The following is a 25,888-nucleotide window of genomic DNA, read 5'->3' as shown; positions in this document are numbered from 1 at the left end:
TAAAGTTAGCTCTGTCTCTCTCCACAGATGCTGTTGGATCAGCTAAGATTTTTCAGCATTTTCTGTTCTTGTGTCACAATGGATCTGTTGGGCCCAAAGACTTGTTTTGAAGTTTGAGTGTTATGTTATTAAATTAGTATCAAAGCATTGGAAAAGATGCAAAGAAGATTAACAAGCTAAAGGATGAATATGCTGCATTATGTTACTCCTGTAAAAAGTCAAGGTCTTTATAATTATAAACAGTTTTGATAAAGAGGGAATGTATAGGATCCATTTGCTAGCAAGGGCAAAACTGGAGACTTTCAGTACAATGGTTGTCAAGAGAGCAAGTGAGCAACTTACAAGTTGCTTTACCCAAATATGGAGTTCAGAAGAAACCAGCACGGTGGCACAGTGGTTAGCACTGCTGCCTCACAGTGCCAGGGACCCAGGTTCAATTCAGGCCTCAGGTCACTTTCTGTGTGGAGTTTGCACGTTCTCCCCGCATCTGCATGAGTTTCTTCTGGGTGCTCCGGTTTCCTCCCACACGCCAAAGATGTGCAGGTTAGGTTGCTTGGCCATGCTAAATTGCCCCTTAGTGTCAGGGGGATTAGCAGGGTAAATATTTGGGGTTACAGGGATAGGGTCTGGGTGGGATTGTGGTTGGTGCAGACTCAATTGGCCTCTTTCTGCACTCTAGGGATTTCTATGATTTATCAAAGAGGAATTAGATTGTGAAACTCACTTCAGCAGGGTATGGTTGAGGCAAATAGTGTGGATGCATTTAAGGGGAGGATAGATAAGAGAGATGGGCATTATATATACCACTTCTCATTGCCACCAGATATTGCAAAACACCAATGAATCATTTTTAAAGTATAGCCACTGTTGATGTGTAGGAAATTCCGCAACTGCTCTGTACACAGCAAACTCCCACAAGAAAGAATGTACTAAGTGTATAAGAAAGGAGGGATTTTGCTGGAAATTTTCATTGAAATTAGTGGCACAATTGGGTCCTGTATGAATATTGACTCCAATTACTTGATATAATCCTTCTCCTTTTACCAACTGATCTCTTTCAAGTTGCCACTACCAACTTGTACTTATATAGCACCTTTAATGCAATAACACATCCCAGGCAATATAAAGCAAAATATGACACTGCGCTGCAGAAGGGAATGTTGGGATAGTGTAATGTTAGTGTCCCCTTCAGAATTTAAAAAAAAATCATGATCACAGCCTTAAGTAATGTCATTGTGGGAGGAGAGAAAAACTGTGGCCAGGTCAGGTGGCAAAAGGTCATGTTTCAGTTTTGTTTTGGCTGCGGTGTTAGAAGCATCACTCTCTCTCTCTGTTTTATTTTGAATGTTTTACCACTTAGCTGAAAGCACATCTTGTTTATCATACTGCAGTAAAGAGTCTGTGCTTTGGTTTTTTGGGATGTGGTCTCGTCTTCAAACTCTTTTGAGTCTCAAGTGTATTTGACTACAGAACTCAACTAATGGCCTCAATCCCAGTGTCACGTGAGCCTTAGTCTATGCTGCATTGAACCTGTTTAAAGGATCGTTTATGGAGCTTGGTTTGATTGGGCCAGCTTATATATATTCATTACATTATCATGGTTGTTTTGGTTCATGTTTGTAATTGATAAAAGTTCTTGCTAATTTTCTTATATAAATGTTAACTATATTCTCAATTAAACTTTGGTTGAGAAAAGCTCCCTAGTGGGTCTTTTGAATCATACTTGAACTGAAACATTTCATGCTTATCCTAGCCAAATTCAAGATGCAAAACTTACAGTTCAGAAAAAAATAGACCAGTTAGCCCAAGCAGTCCATGGTGCTATCCAATCCCGACTCAAGCAATAACCTTGACCCCAGGTGTTCATCCTGACTCTATATCCCGTAGTTTTCTGGCTTTGAACTGCCTAATAATTAACACTTTGAAGTTTCTAAGCTGAACCATAACAGTAGATGATTTAACATTTGGTCAAATTGGTAGATTTTGTGGAATGCTTTTAAAAGGAGGAAATGGGTAGTAGAAAGTCTGAAGGAAAACCAGGACTTCCAGGCTAGGTCAATGACGAAGCAATTATCAGGAATGCTCGAGTGCGGAATTAGAGGAGCACAGATACCTCAAGTTGCCAGGCTGGAGGAGATTACAGATATAGGTAGAGGCCAGGCCATTATGGGATTTGAAGACCAAAATGAGTTTTTAAAAATCAGAGCATTATTTAACTGGGAGCCCATTTAGGTCCACAAACACAGGAACTTGGTGTGAGTTCAAACACAGGAAGCAGAGTTCTGGATGACCGCAAGTTCACAAGAAGATAGAAATTTGGGAGACCAAATAGAAGTGTTTGAGATAAGTCAAGTCTGGAGATAACAGGGGCATAGATGAGGGTCTCAGCATAAAAGTGGAGGTAGGGCTGGAAAGAAATTATGGGCAGGATTTTCCAGCCATGCTTACTCCAAAACCGGAAAATCCTATCAAGGTCAATGGATCTTTCCATGGTCGACACCTCTCGCCCGCTATGCTTCCCATCATGGGTGGAACGGGAAAATTTGATGAAGGGTCATCCAGGTTCAAAACATTGGTGTTATTCTCTCTCCAGATACTGTCAGACTTGCTGAGATTTTCCGTATTTTCTGTTTTTGTGTGGGAAAATTCACCCCTATGGGAGATGATGACTGTGTGGATATGAGCTTAAAAGCTCATCTCAGAGCCAAGTATTATAGAAATTCAACAGAAAAACAGACCAGTTAGCCCAACCAGTCCATGCTGCTATTTAATCCCCACTCTAGCAATAACCTTGACCCCATGTGTCCACCCTATATCCCTTAATCTTCCGGTTTTGAACTACCTAATAATTAAATATCGACATGGTTTCTGCATCACTCCTCAACCTCAAAAGTGCTTTCATGTGTGGAAAATATTGCTCCTACTTTCCATTTTCAATTTTTTTTACATTTAATCTCATATCCAAGTCTTCTTAACTACTGCAGTAAATCCATTTCGACACACTCTAACCTATCCCTTCCTAAATTAAAGCACCTTTATTAAATCACTCCATAATCTCCTCTGTTCAAACTAAAAGCATACCATTTCTCCCCCAAGTAACCTCATATTTGTATTTCTTCCTATCAGGCAGGATGTAAAACTGCTCTATAATCTTTAACACCTCAACTACTTAGAGAATCCCAGCTGGATATAGTGCTCTCACTATGGTCTTTCTAAGGTTTTATAGAGATTCACTGTTCCATCTTAATGTTCATATTCTATTCCTCTGGCCATAATATCCATCTTTGGTTTTTTTTAAATAGCCTCATCTACTTAAGTTGCAGCTTTTAATGCCTGCAGATCTGAACTTTCAAGTTTCACTGCCCTTTACAACATTTACCCATCTCCCAAACTGTAAAATTAAACTCTCCCCATACTATTCTGTTGACAAAGGAGCAAGAAACTGCAAAGAACCATTGATAACAGCTAGAAAATTGCCCCAGAACACAGAGTACCGTATAATTATTTATTTTAAGATGCTAATTAGCCAGAACACTGCCAGTATGGATAATTTAAATATACTAATTAATACTCCTTGACACATCTAATTGCTAGCTCTTTGATAAAAATAGCAAAAATGTTGATCTCAAGTAAGCTGAAGACTGTGATTACACCGCAGACCAAGTTGTGGATGAGTGAATGCTCCATCCAAAGTAACGCCTATGGCCAAGCCTTGCTCTATTAGCTTATTCTGTAAGCCCAGCGGAGCGAATTCACATCAAGCACTGCACTGTTGTGACACAGGATCTTAACCTTGGGGATGCCACAGTACATTACCAGCACTCTTTTGGAAAAAGGCCACGTATAACCTAAAAAAAAATTGACAACACTTAAAGCAGCAAAAACCTTGGTAACACGGGGTGGAAAATACAACCTGTACTTCCAAGCATCTCTTCCCAAAGCCCAACCCAAAGTGGAACTGGGATAAGGAACAAGAATGTACACTAATTCAGCTACAGCATCTTACATCATACATATATTATCAAAAGCTTACTTGTATTAGGCACAGATGGTCAGCACTGCTCGCCTCACAGTGCCAAGGACCTGGGTTCGATCCCTGTCAGTGCGGATCGGAACATTCTGTGTCAGCGTGGGTTCACTCCAAGTGCTCCGGTTTCCGTCCACAGTCCTGGTTAGATGCATTTTGCAATGCTAAATTCTCCCTCAGTGTACCCAAACAGGTGCCAGAATGTGGCGTCTAAGGGATTTTCACAGTTACTTCACTGCAGTGTTAATGTAAGCCTACTTGCGACAAATAAATAAACTTTAAATCCACAACGGACCGCTTCTGACACAATATTAAACCCAAATAACTAATAAGCAAACTGCCACAGGAAATGTGAACTCAGGCACCTGATGACATGTAAGGTGGTCCGGGAGAAACTGTACAACTTAAAAAAGGTGAGATGGCATTGAGTGCAGAGAATGCAATGCAAGACATGCATTACAAAGTAGCGGCTATGAAAGATACTCCAAGAAATGGCAGGCAGGATGTAGCCTGATTTTGCTACGGGCTCCATACGCAAACTGATCAATTAAGTCTTACCCAAGGGATCTTTCACATGGTCAGCAAAGCTTATGACCAGTGTATTATGAAACTTTTGTCAGTTTATCATGAAGGTGAATGCCAAAGTACACTGACCACACCTTTTCAATTGCTACCCTTTATATAGTCCTTACTTTTCATTCCAACCGCCCACTTATATTTCCTGGAGATCAAAGATTTCCCCAAATGACTCTCCCCTGCAAAGATCCATGTTTCTCATCTAGTCGAGCCATTGATTGGTGAGCTCCAGCCTCACTTTCTGATGACATTTACTTTATTTTTGAAAAGAATCCAGTTGCAGCAAGGGTTTTCCAGCCTGAAGTCAGAATATTCACATCTTAGGAGCTGGAGTGGCTGAGATTCACTTAACATGAAACAAGGAACCATAGAGCTCAGAAGAGGCCCTTCAGCCCATCAAGTCCACACCGACACATTAGGAATACTTGAACTCCTACCTAACCCCATCTGCCAGCACTTGGCCCATAACTCTGAACGTAGTAACGTGCCAAGTGCTCATCGAGGTACTTTTTACAGAATGTGAGGCAACTCGCCTCTACACACCCTCCCAGGCAGCATATTCCAGATTATCATCACTCTCTGGGCAAAAAAAGCTTTTCGTCACATCCTCCCGGCCCCACATCTTGAACCTAGTCCCCTCATGACTAACCCTTCAACTAAGAGGAACAGCTGCTCCTTTTCCATTCTGTCTATGTCCCTCATAACCTTGTACACCTCGATCAGGATGCCCCCTCAGTCTTCTGTGCTCCAATGAAGACAACCTAAACCTATCCAACCTCAAGAAGCCACGAGGATAGGTGGGTTGTTTCAGAGATGCAGTGGTCATCCTGATGATTTACTCCGATGTAAACTGGCAGGTTCTCTACAAAAGTCTCAATGAGGCTGTGATGACCCAGACATTATCTGCAGGATCTACAATGAATAATTGTGCTGACTATTAGTCTGAGTAAACCCAAGCTTATTGAACGTCATCCTCTACATTTGCAGGGAAATGATCTGAGTTTTACTCACCGATCTGATCATATTTTAAAGACCATCCTTGCTGTCACAGGTCAGGATAGATGATTTGAGACCAAATTGTCCTTTTAAACTTTAGTAAACTAAATGTTTGAGAAGCTTAACACGAATCATTTAATGCTTTAAGTATTCAGACACTGCTCATTGTCATAACACCGTTCACTGACTACATAACACAGGTCCACAGCACACACAAATCTCTTTCTGATTCTTCACTAGCGTCATTAATACTCAGCCAAGCCTTATAATCACATCAATAGCTATTACATGGTGGAATGATCCTGACATTCTAAAACAAACTGCTATCAGAAATCTAATTCTCCCATCACCGCAATGCTTCATCTTAAACAGGAGTGCCATCGTAAAAAAAAAGTTCACTTATTAGAAAAAGCAAAAGCGTAGCAAAACCCAGAGGCTGAAAACTACAATGACCTTTGACAACTACGTTCAGTGTCTGGAAATATGTACGTGGCATCCCATCCATTCTGCAACCGTTCCTTAGTCATGTCACCCTGCAGTGACTTATTGAAGAGACTTCAAGGTCAGAGCAGTGAAAATCCGTAGTGGCGCACAATAGTGGCAAACATATGCTCACCTATTTGCAAATCCTCCATCCAATTTTAAGGAAAATGGGTACAGTGGCTAATAGTTTCCTATTTTCAAATTAATAATTTTAGAGCCTTCATCAATCCAGTCAAAATGGGTTACAATCTGGGACTTTTTTATTCAGTTGTGGGACAATGGGTGTTGCTGGCTGGCCAGCATTTATTGCCCCGTCCCCGATTGCCCTCGAGAAGATGGTGGTGAGCTGCCTTCCTGAGCATCACAACTCGATGTTGTGTCTGGAAGACTATCAAGTGTGCAATCAAAAGATAAAGCACTGTTCCTTGAGCTTCCGTGGAACTTAGAACAAGCATAAAGGAGGATGAGACCAAAGGAGATCAGAGTGAGTGAGATGGAGACTTAAAGAGACAGGTCACTGCTATCTCAGCATCATGCTTGCAAACCCAATGGAGGTTTCCACTAGGTGGTCAGCCAATCTGGGTCCAGTCTAAGTTTTGACGAGACGGTGCTTCAAATACACTATACTAAACTGAAAGCACAAGCAAATTATTGTTTGTCCTGGTCGGAGTTTTTGATGTCCTGAACAACGGGAAGGGAGGAGGTAAAGGACAGGTGTTACATCATCTGCACTTGCATGACATAGGAGTGCGGGGAAGGGATATTTTGGAGGGAGGGATGGGTACGACGTTGAAGAGTGGACCAGGGTGTTGTGGAAGGAACAATCTCTTGTGACTGCGAAATGTGAGGGAAGGGGAATTTGTGATTTTTGGTGGCATCACATCAGCGGGTTGATGGAAATGACAGAGATTGATCAGTTGCATGTGCAGGTGGGGAAGGTGAAGGAAAGTTCAAGGGGAATCCTATCATGGTTCTTGGAGGAAGGAGAAGGGGTGAGGGCAGGAAATGGGATGGGCACGTTGAGGGTACTGTTGACCATCGTCATGATGAATCATTGGTTGAGGGAATAAGAAAATATCAGCAGAAACTGGCATCATCAGAACAGATGTAAATGAGAAGTGGAATGCAGTAAAGTCTTTAGAAGAAGCAGGAAATGGAGTTGAGGAAGCTTTGTAATTAGAGTAGATATTTGTCAGAAATCAAGACAGAAAACTGGAAAAAAATTGACCATCTGAAGGCGAGACAAGGGTGCGAAATTGGAAGCAAATGTTGATTAAATATTGTAGTTTGGGCAGGAACAGGAACAGGCACAGGCACTGAAAAAGCCAACAATGTAATGAGAAAAAAGACAAGGGAAGGGACCAGAGTAGAACCAGAACAGTTCTGTATATCCCATTGAAATGCAGGCATAGCTAGGACTCATGTGGGTTCCCTTCGCCATACCTTTTATTTGGAGGAAATGAATGGAGTTAAAGGAGAGAAATTGTTCAATGTGAGAACAGATTTATCCAAATGGAGAATGGTGTATGGAGACATGAGTGGGCGTACATTCAAGGAAGAAGCAGAGAACCCTCAGATCACTCCATAGAACCATAGAAAATTACAGCTCAGAAACAGCCTTTTGGCCCTTCTTGTCTGTGCCGAACCATTTTTTGCTTAATCCCACTGACCTGCACTTGAACCATATCCCTCCACACCCCTCTCATCCACAAACCCGTCCAAGTTTTTCTTAAAATGTTAAAAGTGACCCCGCATTTACCACTATGTCCGGCAGCTGATTCCACACTCCCACCACTCTGCCTGAAGAATCCCCCCTAATATTCCCTTTAAACTTTTCTCCTTTCACCCTTAACCCATGCCCTCTGGTTTTTTTCTCCCCTAGTCTCAATGGAAAAAGTCTACTTGCATTCACTCTATCTATACCCATCAAAATCTTATACACCTCTATCAAGTCTCTCCTCATTCTTCTACGCTCCAGGGAATAAAGTTCTAACCTATTCAATCTCTCTCTGTAACTCAGCTTCTCAAGTCCCGGCAACATCTTTGTGAACCTTCTCTGCACTCTTTCAACCTTCCTGTAACTAGGTGACCAAAACACTACACAATACTCTAAATCTGGCCTCACCAATGGACGATTGGCATTGATGGTGAAACAAAGGCAATTAAGGCACTGATTCAAGTGATGGAGGGCAAAGAGTCATGGACTATAAACAGAAAATGCTGGAAAGTCTCAGCAGGTCTGACAGCATTTCTAGAGAGAGAATAGAGCTTTTTTTAATTTCTAAAAATATACTTTATTCATATATAATCTGAAAAATATTACAGAAACATTTCTGATCGCTACAACAGTAAAAAAAAAATCATATTTACATTTTCCCTGAGATCAAAAAATTACATTCTGTCCAGTCTAAGAGTATTACATACAAGTCCAAAGTTCTTTATCAAACTATGTACAGTCATCAAATTATACACACAGAGATGATAGACAGTCCAAGGTCTTTTCCCAGGTACTAGACACTCAGGGGCCGGGGGGCTGGAGGGGGGAGGCGGTGGTGGTGGGAGAGGAGGAGGAGCACCAGACATGGTTGTGGACAAAAGGAAAAAAGGAAATCAAAATGCTGGTGATCATGGCTAAGAAAGGTGCTGATAGTGGCCATTAAGAGATCAGATTTAGTAAATGACAGAACAAAGAGGTAAGCAGGGCGTCAAAGGACAACCTGAGGCATGGAACTTGCGTCCCTAGTGGGCTGGGTGGATGGGAGTGAGATTTTTAACAAGTGGAAAAATGAAATGATGAATGAAGAAAATATATAAGTGAATAAGATAAAATTAAACAAAACAAAATGAATGGAAATGGGTGAAGGTGGAGGGGACAGTTAACGCTCTGAAGTTATTGAACTCAATGTTCAGTCTGAAAGGTTGTAAAGCTTCTAATCAGAAGATGAGGTGCTGTTCCTCCAGTTTGCATCAGGCTTTGTTGGAATATTGCAACAGGTCAAGGGTGGACACGTGTTTATTATTAAAGGTTATTTATTTATTTATTAGCATCACAAGTAGGCTTACATTCACATTGCAATGAAGGTACTGTGAAAATCCCCTAGTCAGCACACTCCAGTGCCTGTTCAGGTACACAGAGGGAGAATTTAGCACGGCCAATTCACCTAACCTGTACATCTTTGGACTGTGGGATGAATCTGAAGCACCCAGAAGAAACCCACGCAGACAAAAAGAGAATGTGCAAACTCCACATAAACAGTGACCCAAGCCTGGAATCGAACCCAGGTCCCTGTCCCTGTGAGGCAGCAATGCTAACCACTGTGTCACTATGACGCCCGAAAACACAAACTTCAATAAGCGATGAGGATCAGGACAGCACTGAGATGTGGACAGGAGAGCAGAATGTGTGTTGAAATAGCAAGCAACAGGAAGGTCTGGGTCTTTGTGTTTTTTTCCACACTTTTTTTCCTCTCCCCCCAGATACAAATCAAGCAGATCAAACTGAACTTCCAGTACCTTCCCAGAAATGAGCTATTTACTACATTAATTCTGGTAAGTGTCTGTCCCTTAGCCAATGATGCCAGGACATTAGTGTAGCTTTGAATTGCAGGTTTCTTGCTCATATATTCCAACACAATCTTATAACTATTTGTCAAAGAAATGGAAAGGTTGCAGTAACTGTTACTTAAGTTGAAGGAATGCATTTTTGTGCAGCCAAATTAAGTATTGTTCAGTACCCTATAAAGGTTTAAGGATTTGAAGCATAATCCCTCTTCATTCAGATCTCTTTTAAGGTCTGAACTTTAATTTCTAACACTAGGATCCTTGGCCTACGAAGTATGAATAACTAGCATTTATGAATCAAGTAGAATTTATTAAGCAAATTTCAAATACTTAATAAGAAACAGTGAGGACATCAGAGAAGTTTCTCCTCTTTCGAGATCCCAGGGACTCTTGGTGTTGTCAGCACAGGCAATGTCCCTCTTCTTTGTCTTTGAAGTGAAGTTTGATTTGATTTATTGTCACATGTATTAGTATACAGCGAAAAGTATTATTTCTTGCGTGCTATACAGACAAAGCACACTGTACATACAGGAGGAAAGGAGAGAGTGCAGAATGTAATGTTGCATCCAAAGCTAGGGTATAGAGAAAGGTCAACTTAATAGCATTGTTAGAGAGTTTATAAGAGTATATAGAATTTTCAAAGCATGGAGCTAGAGTAAAATATAGAATTAGAGGGTAGGGGTGGCATGGTCATTGGCACTGCTGCCTCACAGTGTCAGGGACCTGGGTTCAATTCTCAACTTGAGTCACTGTCTGTGCGGGGTCTGCACGTTCTCCCCGTGTCTGCGTGAGTTTCCTCCGGGTGCTCCGGTTTCCTCCCACAGTCTGAAAGATGTGCTGGTTAGGTACATTGACCTGAACAGGCACGGGAGTGTGCTGACTAGGGGGAATTTCACAGTAACTTTATTGCAGTGTTAATGTAAGCCTCACTTGTAATTGATAAATAAATAAACAAACTTTTAAAAAGTATGCTGGGTGCAGCCTGCAAGATGTCACCACATTCTGGTGCCATCTGATGTTGGACTGTGTCGAGAAGAATCATAGCCCAGATGCCCAAGAATTACAATTTCCCAACTTTTATCCCCAGTGTCCCATTCCTCCCCTTTTTTGGAGTTGGTCCAAATTCACTCTCTCTTGTGCCTACAGGACACAATTCATCTCATGTCACTCCATCTTTACAACAAACCCAGCTTTTTTTTGAAAAAACAGGTCATAAACTCCAGAAGTTTATCTTCCGTCACAAACAAATACACATCTCTCTACAGATACAGAGAAGCCATAAAAAAGCCACATTCTCTCATCATATCTCAATGCAAGGCCCACATCCACACTAAATATATTAAAATCCACACCTAAGACTACGTACCATAATATCGGAGGTACAAATCAATTAAAGCAATGTGTGATTTATTGAAAAATAGTGCAATCCTAAGTTTGCAATGTTTTAGCTATTCCTACAAACTAATTTAAAAAACAAACACCTTGAGGGATATTTTCCCATCCGGGGAGTTACAGACAGTGACCAAAGCTGGGAATTGAACCCAGGTCCCTGGCGCTCTGAGGCAGCAGTGCCAACCACTGTGCCACCCATACCCTCAAATTCTATATTTTACTCCAGCTCCATACTTTGAAAATTCTATACTAACTCATTAGCAATGCTATTAAGTTGACCTTTCTCTATACCCTAGCTATGACTGTAACATTACATTCTGCACTCTCCCCTTTCCTTCTCTATGTACGGTATGCTTTGTCCGTATAGTGCATAAGAAACGGGAACTGTAGGATGGGGGGAAACCATGCAAAAGGTCCATTGACATTGGTGGGATTTTCCGGTTCTAGGGTGAGCTTGGCACCTAATTGTGTTTCAGCCATTAGGCAGTTTCAGCTGAAGACTCAAATGAGTTCAAGTTAGTTTGTTGACAAACAACTGATTTTCCTGTTTCCCCAATTATCATAGAATCCTAGAGAGCAGAAGGAGGCCATTTGGCCCACTGAGTCTGCTCTGACCACAATTCTACCCAGGCTCAATCCCTATAATCCCATGTATTTACCTTAGCCAGTCCGCCTGATAATAAGGGGCACTTTAGCATGGCCAATCCACCTAACTCGCACACCTTTGGACAGCGGGAGGAAAACGGAGCACCTGGAGGAAACCCATGCAGACATGGGGAGAACATGCAAAATCCACACAGACAATGACCCAAGCTGGGAATCCAAGCTGGGTCCCTGGCACTGTGAGGCAGCAGTGCTAACCACTGTGCCACCATGCTGCCCATAAGTAACAGCCACTTTATTCAGTTAATGACTGAATAAAACCCATTGATATTACAGATTGTCCAAATCAGTAGCATGATCAAAATCTTAGTAGGTTATGGAAGCAGAAATCACAACAGCAATCGTGGAAACAGCTAACATATTTGAGATGTACAATGATTACCAAGCAAAAAATGACTGCATACTATGCAGAAGAGGGATGCAATGGAAGATACCACATGTGGAAGCTTAGGAGATGCCATCTCCAAAAATACTGTCTTCATGTGTACCAGTTACAGTGAGAGATAGCGAGAAATACTGAAGCCAGAGTTGTCCTAAGTTTGCCCAAGCTTCTGCAGAGGCAACAGAAAGAACTTGGCTCATTTCCTTGAAAGTGCACCCACAGGGGTCATGCATAATATATTAGTATTTGAGAAGTCTTTGATATCTGCTCCTGAGGGACAGCTACACGTTTTCGATTCCATGAATTAAGTGGTTTTGAACCCTTGCTCTGATGAGGACCTGGATTGCATGAATGTTATAGCTGGTGTTGGCTGTGTGAATAAAAGGCAGCGGTTTTTCCAGCTACTGTAAGATCAGACATTCAGCTGGGGCTGAAACAAGAGCACTCTAATTAGCCTCTCAACACCCTATGACAGGAAGAGGTTAGTTCATCAGAAACCTCCTTCCTAGCGTTCTCCAGTGACTCCCGTTCTATCTACAGGAAGGCAGAATTAAGATGGACTACGGTGCATCCTAAAATCCGACAATCTAACACTCACCATAAATGCGTACACGTGTAAAATTACACTGGCAAGGTACCAGGGAAACTATAGTCCAGGCAACAAGTGAATACAAACAGGAGATACTCCTGATTAGCTTCAATGACTTTGCACAAACAGAAGGTACATCACACGTATAAATGATTCCAGCTCCTGATATCCAGTGCGTGCTGCATGGGCGAGGACAGCATATGGCTCATCTGACACAACCTCTTTGGTTAATAGTCTGCTAATATACACACAGTAAACGCACCCAAGTGAAACACTGCATCCTAAGCCTGTTGAATTACTAGACCAAGGTCAAAAAGAGGGTGGGGAGGCAGGTGGCAGAGAAGAGAAATGATAAGAGGGGGAGAGAGAGAGAGAGACTAGAATATTTTCACATTTGCATCCAGTGTAAGATTAGACAATTTATCAAGAGAAAAAAATCAGAGATGATATCCAGTGTTATTTCACGTCTGCTCTTCTTTGCATTCCCAGTGGCTCTATGTTTAGATCCCCCATTTATTTTTCACATCTACAAGATTGTATCACACCAGAATACATCAGCTACTCTCAAGGTTCACAAATGTTATTAAAGACTTTAAACAAACTGAATGTTGAGACATCCATTCACAGGGCTTCCGGCTCAAATATGCAGACTACGTTCACACTATCTGCCCACTTACTAATACTCAATAGCATTATTGTAGATCAGAGCAAACAAGCCATCCTTTGAAGGCGCCAAAAACTACAATGTGGATGCAGGATTCCCTTGATTTCTTCAGTTATAAGCGATCTGAACATGTCCCATATTAATAAACTGCGTTCTTTACTTTAGATGGTGCTGGTGGCCTATGTAATGTTAAAGCGAAGTTCATTTATTAGTGTCACAAATAGGCTAATGTTAACACTGCAATGAAGTTAGTGTGAAAATCCCCTGGTCGCCACACTCTGGCACCTGTTTGGGTACACTGAGGGAGATTTTAGGATGACCAATGCACCTAACCAGCACGTCTTTTGGACTGTGGGAAGAAACCTGAGCACACAGAGGAAACTCACGCATACAGTCACCCAAGGCTGGGATTGAACCTGGGCCCCTGGTGCTGAGAGGCAGCAGTGCTAACTACTGTGCCATTGTGCCTCACCTATTCCACAACATCATTCCATCCTTACTTATCTAGCCGTTTTCATGGGCAAAAACGAACTTGATGTTCAATGTGGTGTTACAGTTCGTTTGAACATAAGCACAGGCCTTGATTTTGTTCCACTGGCCAGACAGGCTAATATCACCTGGAATTTTATTTTCTCATGTATTTTCACTGGAGCCATTTCTAAAGCTTCCCGCTCCACATTTCAGCACTGGGCATATTGAAACTCGTGGGTGCGAAGTTGCTGATGTGATTTAATAGGTTAAGGTGTTTTTTCTGCTGTTTGATGTAGAAATGCTGGAAAGTGATCATTTCAGCAGAGGTCTTTTGGTAGCCGCTTAGCTGCCACAATGCCAGGGATTTTCATTCCCTAAAGGAGCCACACTGGCCAGCTGTTGCTGCAAAATCCATGCTGGAGTTGGCTTGATTTGGCCCTGGATGTCCTTGTGCAGGAATCTCAAGGTGTTGGTTTGCAGGTGCAGCAGATAATTAAGAAGGCAAATGGAATTTTGTCCTTTATTGCTAGAGGGCTGGAGTTTAAAAACAACAAGGTTATGTTGCAACTGGTGGCTGGTGAGGCCACACCTGGAGTACTGTGTACAGTTCTGGTCTTCTTACTTGAGAAAGGATATACTGGCACTGGAGGGAGTGCAGAGGAGGTTCACTAGGTTGATTCTGGAGTTGAGAGGGTTGGCTTATGATGAGCGACCGAGTAGACTGGGGCTATACTCATTGGAATTCCGAATAATGAGGGGAGATTTTATAGAAACATAAGATTATGAAGGGGCTAGATAAGATAGAAGCGGTGAAGTTGTTTTTACTGGTGGGGAAACTAGAACTAGGGAGCACAGCCTCAAAGTAAGGGAAAGCTGATTTAGGACTGAGTTGAGGAGGAACTTCTTCACACAAAGGGTTGTGAATCTGTGGAATTCTCTGCTGAGTGAAGCAGAACTTCTACTGAAGAAAAGTGTGCAAAGCGAGCAATGGCAATCACTCTAACCAGCTCTGCTCTGTTCCTCACATCAGGGTCCTGTGAGCAGTGAGCAGCCTAGATTTGCACATTAAAGCTCCTACCAGAGGAAAGAGGCAAATGCTTCATCCACTGGAATAATGTGAACAATTCTGGTCCCCTTACTTAAAGGGAGGATACACTAGTGTTCGAGGCAGTCCAGAGAGGGTTGATCCCAGATATGGAGGGATGAGTAGGTTGGGCCTGTACTCAATAGAGTTTAGAAAAATGACAGGCAACCTTATGGAGATGTATAGGATCCTCAGGGGTAAAAGCAAAATACTGCGGATGCTGGAATCTGAAACAAAAAACAGAAAAATGCTGGAAAATCTCAGCAGGTCTGACAGCATCTGTGGAGAGAGTAGACTCTCTTTCCTCTCAGCTCTGACAAAGGGTTATCTAGACTTGAAACATTGGCTCAACTCTCCCCAGATGCTCTCAACTCAGAGATTTTTCAGCATTTTTCTGTTTTGTTTAGGATTCTCGGGGGCTTGATAGGGTAGATGCTGAGATTGTTTCCCCTTGTGGGAGAGTCTAGGACCAAAGGGCTATTTAAGACAGAGATGAGGAGGAATTCCTTCTATCAGAAGGTGGTGAATTTATGGAATTCATTATCACAGAGGGCTGCAAAGGCTGAGTCATTTATGTTCAAGGCTGAGATAGCCAAATTTCTAATCAGTAAGGAAATCAAGGGTTACGGGGATAAGATAGGAAAGTGGAGTTGAGGATTATATCAGATCAGTCATGATCTCACTGAATGACGAAGCAGACTCAATGGGCCAAATGGCTTACTTCTGCTCCTATGTCTTTTTGTCTATTGATAGATCCTTTTGTAAATGATAGCAATAGGCTACTTTCAATCCATTACTCTTCAGCTGACGTGGGACGATCTAAGTTATAAATCTAACCCACTGCATATTGTGAATTTTATCTGAAGTGCAGTTAAATTATTGAAAAAACATTTTAAAACTCGGCTCTAGAACTTCCAAGTAACTGTAAATGTTTAAAACAAACAAAAAACTTCCAAAAAAAAATATCTGCAGGCGATATTTATGAACTGCAATTTACTGCCCCAAAGATGTAGAATTTTATTCCTGTCATGTAGAACATAAAAGTTAAATTGCAGAATTTGAAGATACAATACCAAGCGCTTTTCTGTGATATACATCAAATTTACTTTTCACAGAATCCTACAATGCAGAAGGCGGTCATTCGGCCCATCAAGTCTGCACCAACCACAATTCCACCCAGGCCCCCATCTCCATACATTTACCCTCTGGCACTAAGGTGCAATTTAACATGGCCAATCCACCTAACCTGCACATCTTTGGAGGGGGACCCTGTCTCCCACGCAGACTCGGAGAGAACATGCAAACTCCACACAGAAAGTGACCCAAGCCAGGAATTGAACCCGGGTCTCTGACACTGTGAGGCAGCAGTGTTAACTACTGTGCCACCATGCCACCCCTATAAAGTATTTTATCACCTGCTCAGGACATCCAGTGTTTCACAGCTAATGGTATCGTCAATCAACACCAGTAAGCCCTGAATTCGTGGGTTCCCCGCTTTATTTGTGGGCATGTGGGTATTTTGTAACTTTAACCACTGTTACTTTGTTAACAGGGTAACTAATTTAGTTATATAGCATATGCCCCCAACTAAAGAGGGGAACGAGCGAATTCTGGGCTCAATGGGGTTGATAGAGGATATCAAAATAATCGCATGGTTTTAAAAGCTCCTACTCTCTAGCTTACTACAAAGTAACAACACCTGCTACTGCTCACAAATTTGAATAAGGTACAGTGATAGAATGGTTTATGAAACGCTGCAAGGGATCACATCATCTGCTAAACAGTATGTGTTGTTTGAGATGGTGTTGATTTTGCCAGTAAAAATGATTTTGTCCCAAAGTTTGAAAGTTTCTTTATTAGTGTCACAAGTAGTCACACATTAACATATTAGCAATCAAGTTATGGTGAAAATCCCCTAGTCGCCACACTCCAGCACCTGTTCGGGTACACTGAGGGAGTATTTAGGATGGCCAATGCACCTAACCAGCATGTCTTTCAGACTGTAGGAAGAAACCAGAGCAGCCCGAGTAAACCCACGCAGACGTGGCGAGAGTATGCAGAACCTGCACAGACAGTGACCCAAGGCAGGAATCAAACCTGGGTTCCTGCTGGTATGAGGCAGCAGTGCTAACCACTGTGCCACCTCATGTATGCAAATGACTCTTCTTTGAAGATGAGTTACCACGATACAGCTTTAGATTAGAGATGTCTTTTAAAAAAAAGGCAGTGCTCTTTGATGATGTCTAGACAGCTGGAATTCTTGCGTCTGCACTGTACAGCAAAAGGTTTATTATATTATTACTGAAGAATGTTTTTCTTTCGTCACCCTCATGTCTATATTTCAGTCATAAGTATGAAGAATTGCGCAGAAAACAGAATGAAGGAAAGTTCCAACTCTTCAAGAGTAGCTGTACCACAACAATTAACATTAGCCAGAAAAACAAACTGTAGGCAGAAAATAGATCCAATCATATTGGGGGAGAGCATTCGTTCCAGTATGTATCATGGGAACAAAGTCAAGTTCTTGAAAAAGCCATTTGCATCCAAATAATTACTTTCTTCAATGATCTGTAAGCTCACGATGTCTGCATTGTATAAAATAGTGATTTCTTTGGCTATTTAGCCTCTTACTGGTAAGTACAGGCAAAGGAAAAGTAGGTAATGCCGGCGATTGTCCTTAAAAGTCAAGCAGCATACTAATTTGGAAGAGAAAGTCTTGGAGTTTAGAATGCAAGATATACCGTAAGAAAAAAAGGCCTCACACTGAACACTGGAGTTTATTTGGTATTGTAACTCAAGTCATTCACTGTGATACGAAAATGAGTACTTATATTGGAATAATGTGGATACAGGGATAATAATAGTGGTCAATGACACTTGACTTCAAGAGCAAGGAAAACACAAGGGATTCTGACAAATATGTTTTCTTATAAAAAAAATTGCAACAATGGATTCTATATTTATTATTCCAACAGTACCTCTAAAAACATCAGGGCACTGGAATTAAAATCTAGAATCCTACAGTGCAGAAAGAGGCCCTTCGGCCCATCGAGTCTGCACCGACCACAATCCCACCCGGGCCCTACCCCCATATTTCTACATATTATACCCACTAATCCCTCTAAACTACGCATCCCTGGACACTAAGGGGCAATTTCTTAGATGGCCAATCAATCTAACCCGCACGTCTTTGGACTGTGGGAGGAAACCAGAGTACCCAGAGCAAACCCACACAGACACAAGGAGAACGTGCAAACTCCACACAGACAGTGACCCGAGCCAAGAATTGTACCCAGGACCCTGGAGCTGTGAAGCAGCAGTGCTAAACACTGTGCCACCGTGCCACCCTTAAAATCTGGATTCTCAACTTCTAGATGTGCTACCTGCAATTACCATAAAACACAACAGGTTCACTCATGTCTTTTAGGGGAGTACATCTGCCATCTTCACCTAGATTGGCCAATATGTGACTCCAAATGGCATGGCATAGTGGCACAATGGTTAGCACTGCTGCCTCACAGTGCCCAGGTTCAATTCCATCCTTGGGTGACAGTGTGGAGTTTGAACATTCTCCCTGTGTCTGTGTGGATTTACGGTGGCATAATAGTTAGCACTGCTGTCTCACAGTGCCAGATTTCATCCCACACCCCAAAAATGCATAGGACAGGTGGATTGGCCATTTTAAATTGCCCCTTTACATCCAAAGGTTAAGGTTAGATGGATTAGCCATGCTAAATGCATGGGGCTACAGGGATAGGGCAGACGGAAAGGCCTGGGTGGGATGCTCTTAGAGACTCCGCATAGACTAAATGGGCTGGATGGTCTCTTCCTGCATTTTAGGGATTCAATGATTCTATGCTACTGCAATGTGCTGAACTCTCAAACCACCTTCTTAATTGGCCTGTTAAGGCATCCAGTTATATCACCACCTCCTCAAGAAAACCTGGGATGAGCAGCAAATATTAACAATGCCAACAACACCCACATCAAGTTTGGATTTTGAAAACATTTTAAACACACGAAATTTTTAAAACAGGTGTCGTGTGATAGAACACAGGATGTTATTATATGGCAATAGTTGTCATTAAGTTTTATTATTAACCAGGAAGCAGAGGTTACATTTGAAATATATATCAATCAAATGCACATAAAATAAAAAGCAACTGACCTAATTCAAATGCAGAAACAATATGGAACACATTACTGTTTTAATAATGCATTGAACTAAAATGCTCTCAACCATTTCAAAGGCAGTTCCTTCATAACTGGAAGAATACAAGTCTTGATTGATAAGTACAACAGGTCTGCCAGATGACATCTTCATTAGGATGATGTCTTACTCAAACAATGCAACGGCATCGTTCCAGATTTAACACAACTGGTCTCATTACATGACGGCACTCAGAATTCTACTGTGCAGAACGAGGCCATTCAGTCCATCAAGTCTGCCCCAACCACAATCCCACACAGGCTCTGTCCCCAAAACCTCATGCGTTTACCCTATCTAGTTCCCCTAACACTAAGGGGCAATTTAGCATGGCCAATCCACTTAATCTGTACATCTTTGGAAGAAACGAGAATACCCAGAGGAAACCCACACAGACATGGGGAGAATGTGCAAACTCCACCCAAGCTGGGAATCGAACCTGGGTCCCTGGCACTGTGAGGCAGCAGTGCTAACACTGTGTCGCTTGGCAAATAACTCTCAATAGAAGTAGTGCTTATTCAAGGGTTGCTTTGTGAGGCAGTTAGGGAAGAGTCCAACACAGGAGTGTTGAACTCTTGGCTTGGGATCCCTTGTTCAAAATCCAGTTTTAATGAAATTTGCTCTTGTACCCCTCTCCACACACCAAAATTTGCCAGATGATCACCAGGTGACAAGAAACTAACAAAGAACGAGAGAAGGGGTTTTGTTCTCATCCTCTCCTCTAATTAACTCAATGCACATCCTACTTGGCTCAAGAAGTAACACAAGACATATTCATGGATACGTCAGTGGCCTGAACAGACTAATACTGTACCAATGTCAAATGAATTTCAGGGCGGCATAGTGGTTAGCACTGCTGCTCATGGCAGCAGGAACCCGGGTTCAATTCCCGGCTTGGGTCACTGTCTGTGTGGAGTTTGCACATTCTCTGTGTCTGCATGGGTTACCTCTGGGCACTCCGGTTTCCTTGCACAGTCCAAAGATGTGTGGGTTAGGTGGATTGACCATGCTAAATTGCCTCTTAGTGTCAAGGGGACTAGCTAGGGTAAATGCATGGCGTTATGGGGATAGGGCCTGGGTGAGATTGAGGTCAGTGCATACTCGATGGACTGAATGGCCTCCTTCTCACTGTAGGATTCTATGACTCTAAGTGAGTAGGCTTGGAAAATTAGCGATAGAATTATCTGCCTCATAAAAAGAAAGCAAAGAAAAATTGTGTCAGTGCACAATATTTTTCTCCACCTACATGTGACATTTGAAGGAAAGTAGCAAATTTACTGTAATTTTACTGAAAAATTTAGGAGAGCTGATCATGAAGAAGTAATCTTGGTTAATTGGATAATGTTCAGATCATACGCATTAGGTACAAAATGAAAATTAAGTAACTATACTCAACGCAACGTGCTGAATTCTAAGTTCAATTTTTAAATACAAACGTGCACAAAATAATCATATGTTCCACAACGACTTGTTTCCTTCCATCATTAGCTGAAATCTGTATTCAAACCTTGAGGAGTGTGAAACTTGTGTTGTAACTGTTTGGGCTGGTTTGAATATACATGTCACATACAATCCAAGCACAAGGCAGCTGTCATAGTCAGTCATATCTTTGAAAAAGGGTAACACATTAGCTCCCTGATTACTCGCTTGACAAATTGCTTAGCTCTACACAAACTAGAAATGTCCAAAGTTTAATCCTCAGCATGTTTTTCTTTAGCTAATCCCATGATAGGTGCTTCTGAGCTAGAGATAGGAAGGAAACCAAAAAATAATCCGCGGTCTTCGTCCTGAGCACTATGTGGTGATCCCAGCTGGGAAGGGGCCTGTATGGGTATTTGATTCAAATGAAATGAGATTGTACTTCCTCCGGCCCCCCTATCCCATGGTTTAAATCACCTATCAACATTAATTACCATGGTTCTAACATGAAAAGTGACTGCTCAAGATCTGGGAAGGCATCACAGAGTTACATCTCAGCACCTTCAGGGGAGGCTGGGGAAATGTTAGCAGGCTGAAATCATAAGCTAAAGGTAATTTAAACAAAGCCCAAGAGCTAGCATCAGGGATGTAAATAAAAGCTTTCGCATTAACCAAATGGGTTACTCGGCGAACTCAACTGTGCGCATTCAGCAAAATACTCAACACTTTTTTTCAGTGGTTACTTCAGGCATTTCTGTCTGCTGACTGGAGTCAAAGATCAAATCCAATGAAGTGCAGAGGCAAACCGAATGATCCCTGCAGAACTGGACTGCTTAATTATTCACCCCCAACTCTGGAATGTGAACAGATACTCTTGCTCATTGACTTCTACAAATTATTCAAAGCCCTGCAATGCAACACCTGAAACCACCTGTCAGCTGAAAACTCACCAACACATGAGTGTAGACTTGGAATTAGGAATTGTTACAAAGGCATAAGTTGCACAGCAGAACAGGTCAGTACAACCCCTGGGGTGGGTTGCTGTATTCTGAGCACAAACCTTAATAGTACTCAATGCAAGCCAAGTAACATCAAATAGTTTTGACAACAGAATAGTTGGTACTCATTTTCTCACATCTCATTAGCATTTGCTCAGTAAGCATAGTTAAGCTGAATTTTATACAAAACAGGAGTTTTAAAAGAAAAATATACACATACACATTAAGCTCATACTTACTCCGCAGTTGTTCAGAAGCATAATAATACACATCTTCATATCCCTCATGGTAATCCTCCTCCGGTCTATACTTCTTGCTTTTCCTTCTCCTTGACCTTCTCATTTGTTTCATAAGGTACAGAAATCGGTCCATGCTGACACTTTGTACCTTGTCAACCCTGTACACTGTCCAGGTGTTTGGCAGCAACAGCACCACTCAATATAAAATTGCTAGAGCATGAGTGGGCAACATAAAAAAAAAGACTGAAGCTAGCTTACACACTGCAGCCTCTCAAAACTACAGTATTCAGAGCAGTTTGAAACAAAGCTGTCTTATTTGTCAGCTAAAGGGACCTCATTGATTAAAGCTATCAGACCAAGACTTGTGAAAGCACGAGAGAAAGAACCTGACATGGCCTCAAGACAGCCTTAGAGGGAGGAACAAAGTTCAAAAAGAACGAGCGTTGAGGGCAAGGAATCCCCAATACTTGGATTGCTCCATCCACTATCTCTCCTACTTATTTCATCACTGAAAGGGGGTGGGCGTGCATTAATTTCCGCAGACGGCACCAAAAATAAAAGGCGGACCAAATGTTGCTCACTCAACTTGATAATTAAGTCCTTTCCTTTGCCATACACGGTGCGCGGCATTACAAGATGCAGAGGAGCAGCGGACTTCACCTGCCAGACGGGGCTTTCAGTGTTACAATGGGGGAAACACACACCCACGCCGTACCATATATATATACACACACACACAGCAAGCTAAATGGTTCAATCCACTCAACACACTCGCAGCCAAGTGTCTATGTGTTAATTACAGCAGTAAGGAGGAGGCTGTTTAACTGACACGATAACCCACTGGGCGCGTTGTGTGTTCAAAATGTAATTTGTTTGCAATGTTCAAGGTATTAGGTTGAAACCACGAAACGTTCATCCGCAGACAAGACAATTAAAGGTGGTTCGGGATATGTTTTATTTTCCCCACCGAGTTTCCAAAGCAACACACAGTCAAGGACAATAGATTCTTACTGCTTGTATTTTCAGCGGGTCTGAACTGATTGAAATCTTTCTAAGGGGCAGGAGACTTCAATCTAAATAAAAGTCGATGCATTTTGTTTTAAATCCCGCCAGGATGGTATTCATTACATATTCCTAGATAAGGCAGGAATGTGCAAAGAATGTAAAAATAAAACTCAATTCCTTTGACAGCCAGCCAGGCGTCATTTGCATAGAGCAATCAGACAGTGATTTAGTGCAGTCTTTTGTTTTACTGACCCAGACTCCAGTGACCGAAACAGTTCTCGGATTGCAGTTAATCAAACCCATTTCTCGCTGTGGAAATGCTGAGCAGAGACTTCTGTTGTGCTGTGATCAAGATTTCCCCCCTATCCGAGTTTTACCTTCAGAGGAAAATGTCCCCTGGATGTCATTCTGAGGATCAAATTCCAGCCCCCCCCCCACCCTTTTCTTTCCTGATGTCAGCTGAATCTCCTTGCTCCCTTTGTCTATTTTCCCCCCCACTCAGCGAAATACAATCACACAACGCAGAAATCAGGAATGGTTTTGGAATTACTTCAAACCCATGTTTGGAGAGATTGCGCCTTAGATTTAATATTCTAGCCATGATAATTAGGTTACTCCCAGTTATTAAAACATAACCTGCACACAATTAAACACAACTTTAATAAACAATAATTATATTGAAAATGTTCTTCCAGCAACAATGGCACCAGGGCTATGTTACTGGTTTAGTCATTCAGAAGTAGTGGTTCTCTGGAAGGATTATGTGGACTCGAAACATTTTGGGTGGAATTTTCCAGCCGCGCTCGCCCCAAGATCGGAAAATCCTGCCCAAGACCAATGGATCTTTGCATGGTCCGCCCCCCCCCCACGCTACGATTCCCATGACGGGCGCAACTGGAAAATTTGGCCGTTAACTGCTGAGTTTATTCCAGCATTTTCAGTTTCTATTTTAGTCATGCAGAAGCCTGGATAAAAATATGAATTCAAACCCCACCACCACAGCTGTGAAATTTAAATTCAGTCAATTATATAAATTGGAATAAAAAGTGAATCCTATTTGGTTCACTAATGTTCTTTCAGGAAGGAAATCCATCATCTTTACCCTGTCTGACCTAAGCAACTCCTGAGCATTTGTAATATGGTTGACTCCGAACTGCCTTCTGAAATGTCACTCCATTGTACCAAGCCACTGCAAATATATGATGGGTACTAAAACCTGATGGACCATCTAACATCACCAGATTACAAAAACACACCCTGCTCAGTTAACATAGAACATAGAACACTACAGCACAAACAGGACTTTCGGCCCACAAGTTGCACCGATCATACCCCTACCTACCAGGCCTATCTATAACCCTCAATCCCATTAAATCCCATGTACTCATCCAGAAGTCTCTTAAAAGACCCCAACGAGTTCGCCTCCACCACCACTGACGGCAGCCTATTCCACTCACTCACCACCCTCTCTGAGTGAAAAACTTACCCGACATCTCCTCTGTACCTACTCCCCAGCACCTTAAACCTGCATCCTCTCGTAGCGACCATTTCAGCCCTGGGAAATAGCCTCTGAGAATTCACCCTATCTATACCTCTCAACATCTTATAAACCTCTATAAGGTTGCCTCTCATCCTTCGTCTCTCCAGGGAGAAAAGACCTAGCTCCCTCAACCTTAACACTGCAAACCTTCTCACTTGTGCCAAAGTTAGGAGAACTGTCCCAAAGAGAGCTCACCAATCGTAGCTTTCAGCAAATGTCTTAAACTCCTCCACCAGCATCCCTGGATATGTCCAATATGTCCTCAGGAGGTAGTGTGAAACTGTGGTATACGTAGTAAGTAACATCAGGTTAAAGTCCAACAGGCTTATTTGGTAGCATGAGCTTTTGGAGTGCTGCTCCTTCATCAGGTGAGTGGGAGTCGGGTTCACAAACAGGGCAGGTATAGACACAAACGCAAATACAAGATAATGGTTGGAATGCGAGTCTTAACAGGTAATCAAGTCTTTACAGGTGCAGACAATGCAACAATGACGTTCCAAAATGCAGTATTAATGCAAGTCTACTTGTGACACTAATAAATAAACTTGAAATGTGCCTTTATCACACTTCTCAGACAGGTGTTAAGATTTTAGTGAATTATAATTTTCAAAATGTATGACTTGAACAAAGACAATCCATTCCTTTCAGTGTTTAAACAATTGCTATAAATCTACAAGTAAAACCAAGTAACACTTCTAAGTTTCATTTCACGGTTGGTGGGCAAACATTAACTAACTACCGGCATTGTCAGTCTCTATCTTTTTGGCCTGAAATCGGAGCCAATATTATGCTTCTGACCTTGACTTCCTTTCCAGATGGATGGGCCGGTTACTTTTACAAATGGTAAGAGATTCCACTTCAGTCCTGTCAGTATTGACTCGCTTTTGTTCCAAAGGCATTTCTATTCCTTTCCGAAGCTATGACATGATTGCTCTATGTTCAGAAGCTATTTTTAAATAAACTGCTTCATCAAATGTGCTAATAATGACAGATTTCTCCGCATCAGAATTGCAAAACAGGCCTGATCGTTTATTTCCACTATTGAAGGATTTGCTGAACAAATAGCAATTGTCCCACTTATTAAAAGGTGATTTCTGTTCAGTAAAATGGTAAAACCTGCAATAGAATGTTACAGCGTAATTATTAGACCTCTTTGGGATATCATGCTGGGGGTCGGTTGGCTGGACAGTTGGTCAGTGGTGCAGAACGATGCCAACAGATGTGGCACACTGGTTAGCACTGCTGTCTCACAGCACCAGGGACCTGGGTTCAATTCCCAGCTTGGGTCACTGTCTGTGCAGAGTCTGCACGTTCTCCCTGTGTCTGCCCTCCGGGTGCTCCAGTTTCCTCCCATAGTCTGAAAGACGTGCTGGTTGGGTGCTTTGGCCAGGCTAAATTCTCCCTCAGTGTTAGAATGGAACCAGTGGCAACTTTGTATTGGATGTAATGTGAACAATGGTAACAAAATGTAGGGTTTAGCTGACCCAGTAAATCATAGAATTAGTTGCAGAATGATATAATAGTTGACCAGCCAATTCACTAATAAATACCTATGTAGAACTGTGTGGAGCTTGGAGTGGCACAGGGCAAGG

General features: G+C 42.0%; 1 protein-coding gene across 3 annotated transcripts in view; it reads right to left on the bottom strand.

Moving 5' to 3' along the window:
- Positions 1–22,273, bottom strand: part of grip1 (glutamate receptor interacting protein 1) — a 259,690-nt gene extending 237,417 nt beyond the window's left edge. For all 3 annotated transcript variants that reach the window (XM_080191139.1, XM_080191140.1, XM_080191141.1), the window contains exon 1: positions 21,752–22,273. In XM_080191139.1, the coding sequence (XP_080047265.1) occupies positions 21,752–21,884 (133 nt within the window). In that variant the 5' untranslated portion in view covers positions 21,885–22,273. The remainder of the gene's footprint in view (positions 1–21,751) is intronic.
- Between the last annotated feature and the right edge of the window lie 3,615 nt (positions 22,274–25,888).

Source organism: Carcharhinus amblyrhynchos, chromosome 6 (assembly GCF_965287045.1).
Source record: "Carcharhinus amblyrhynchos chromosome 6, sCarAmb.v2.hapA, whole genome shotgun sequence".
NCBI lineage: Eukaryota > Metazoa > Chordata > Chondrichthyes > Carcharhiniformes > Carcharhinidae > Carcharhinus > Carcharhinus amblyrhynchos.
Note: the sequence above shows the minus strand (reverse complement) of the source record. Positions and strands in the feature narration are given on the sequence as shown.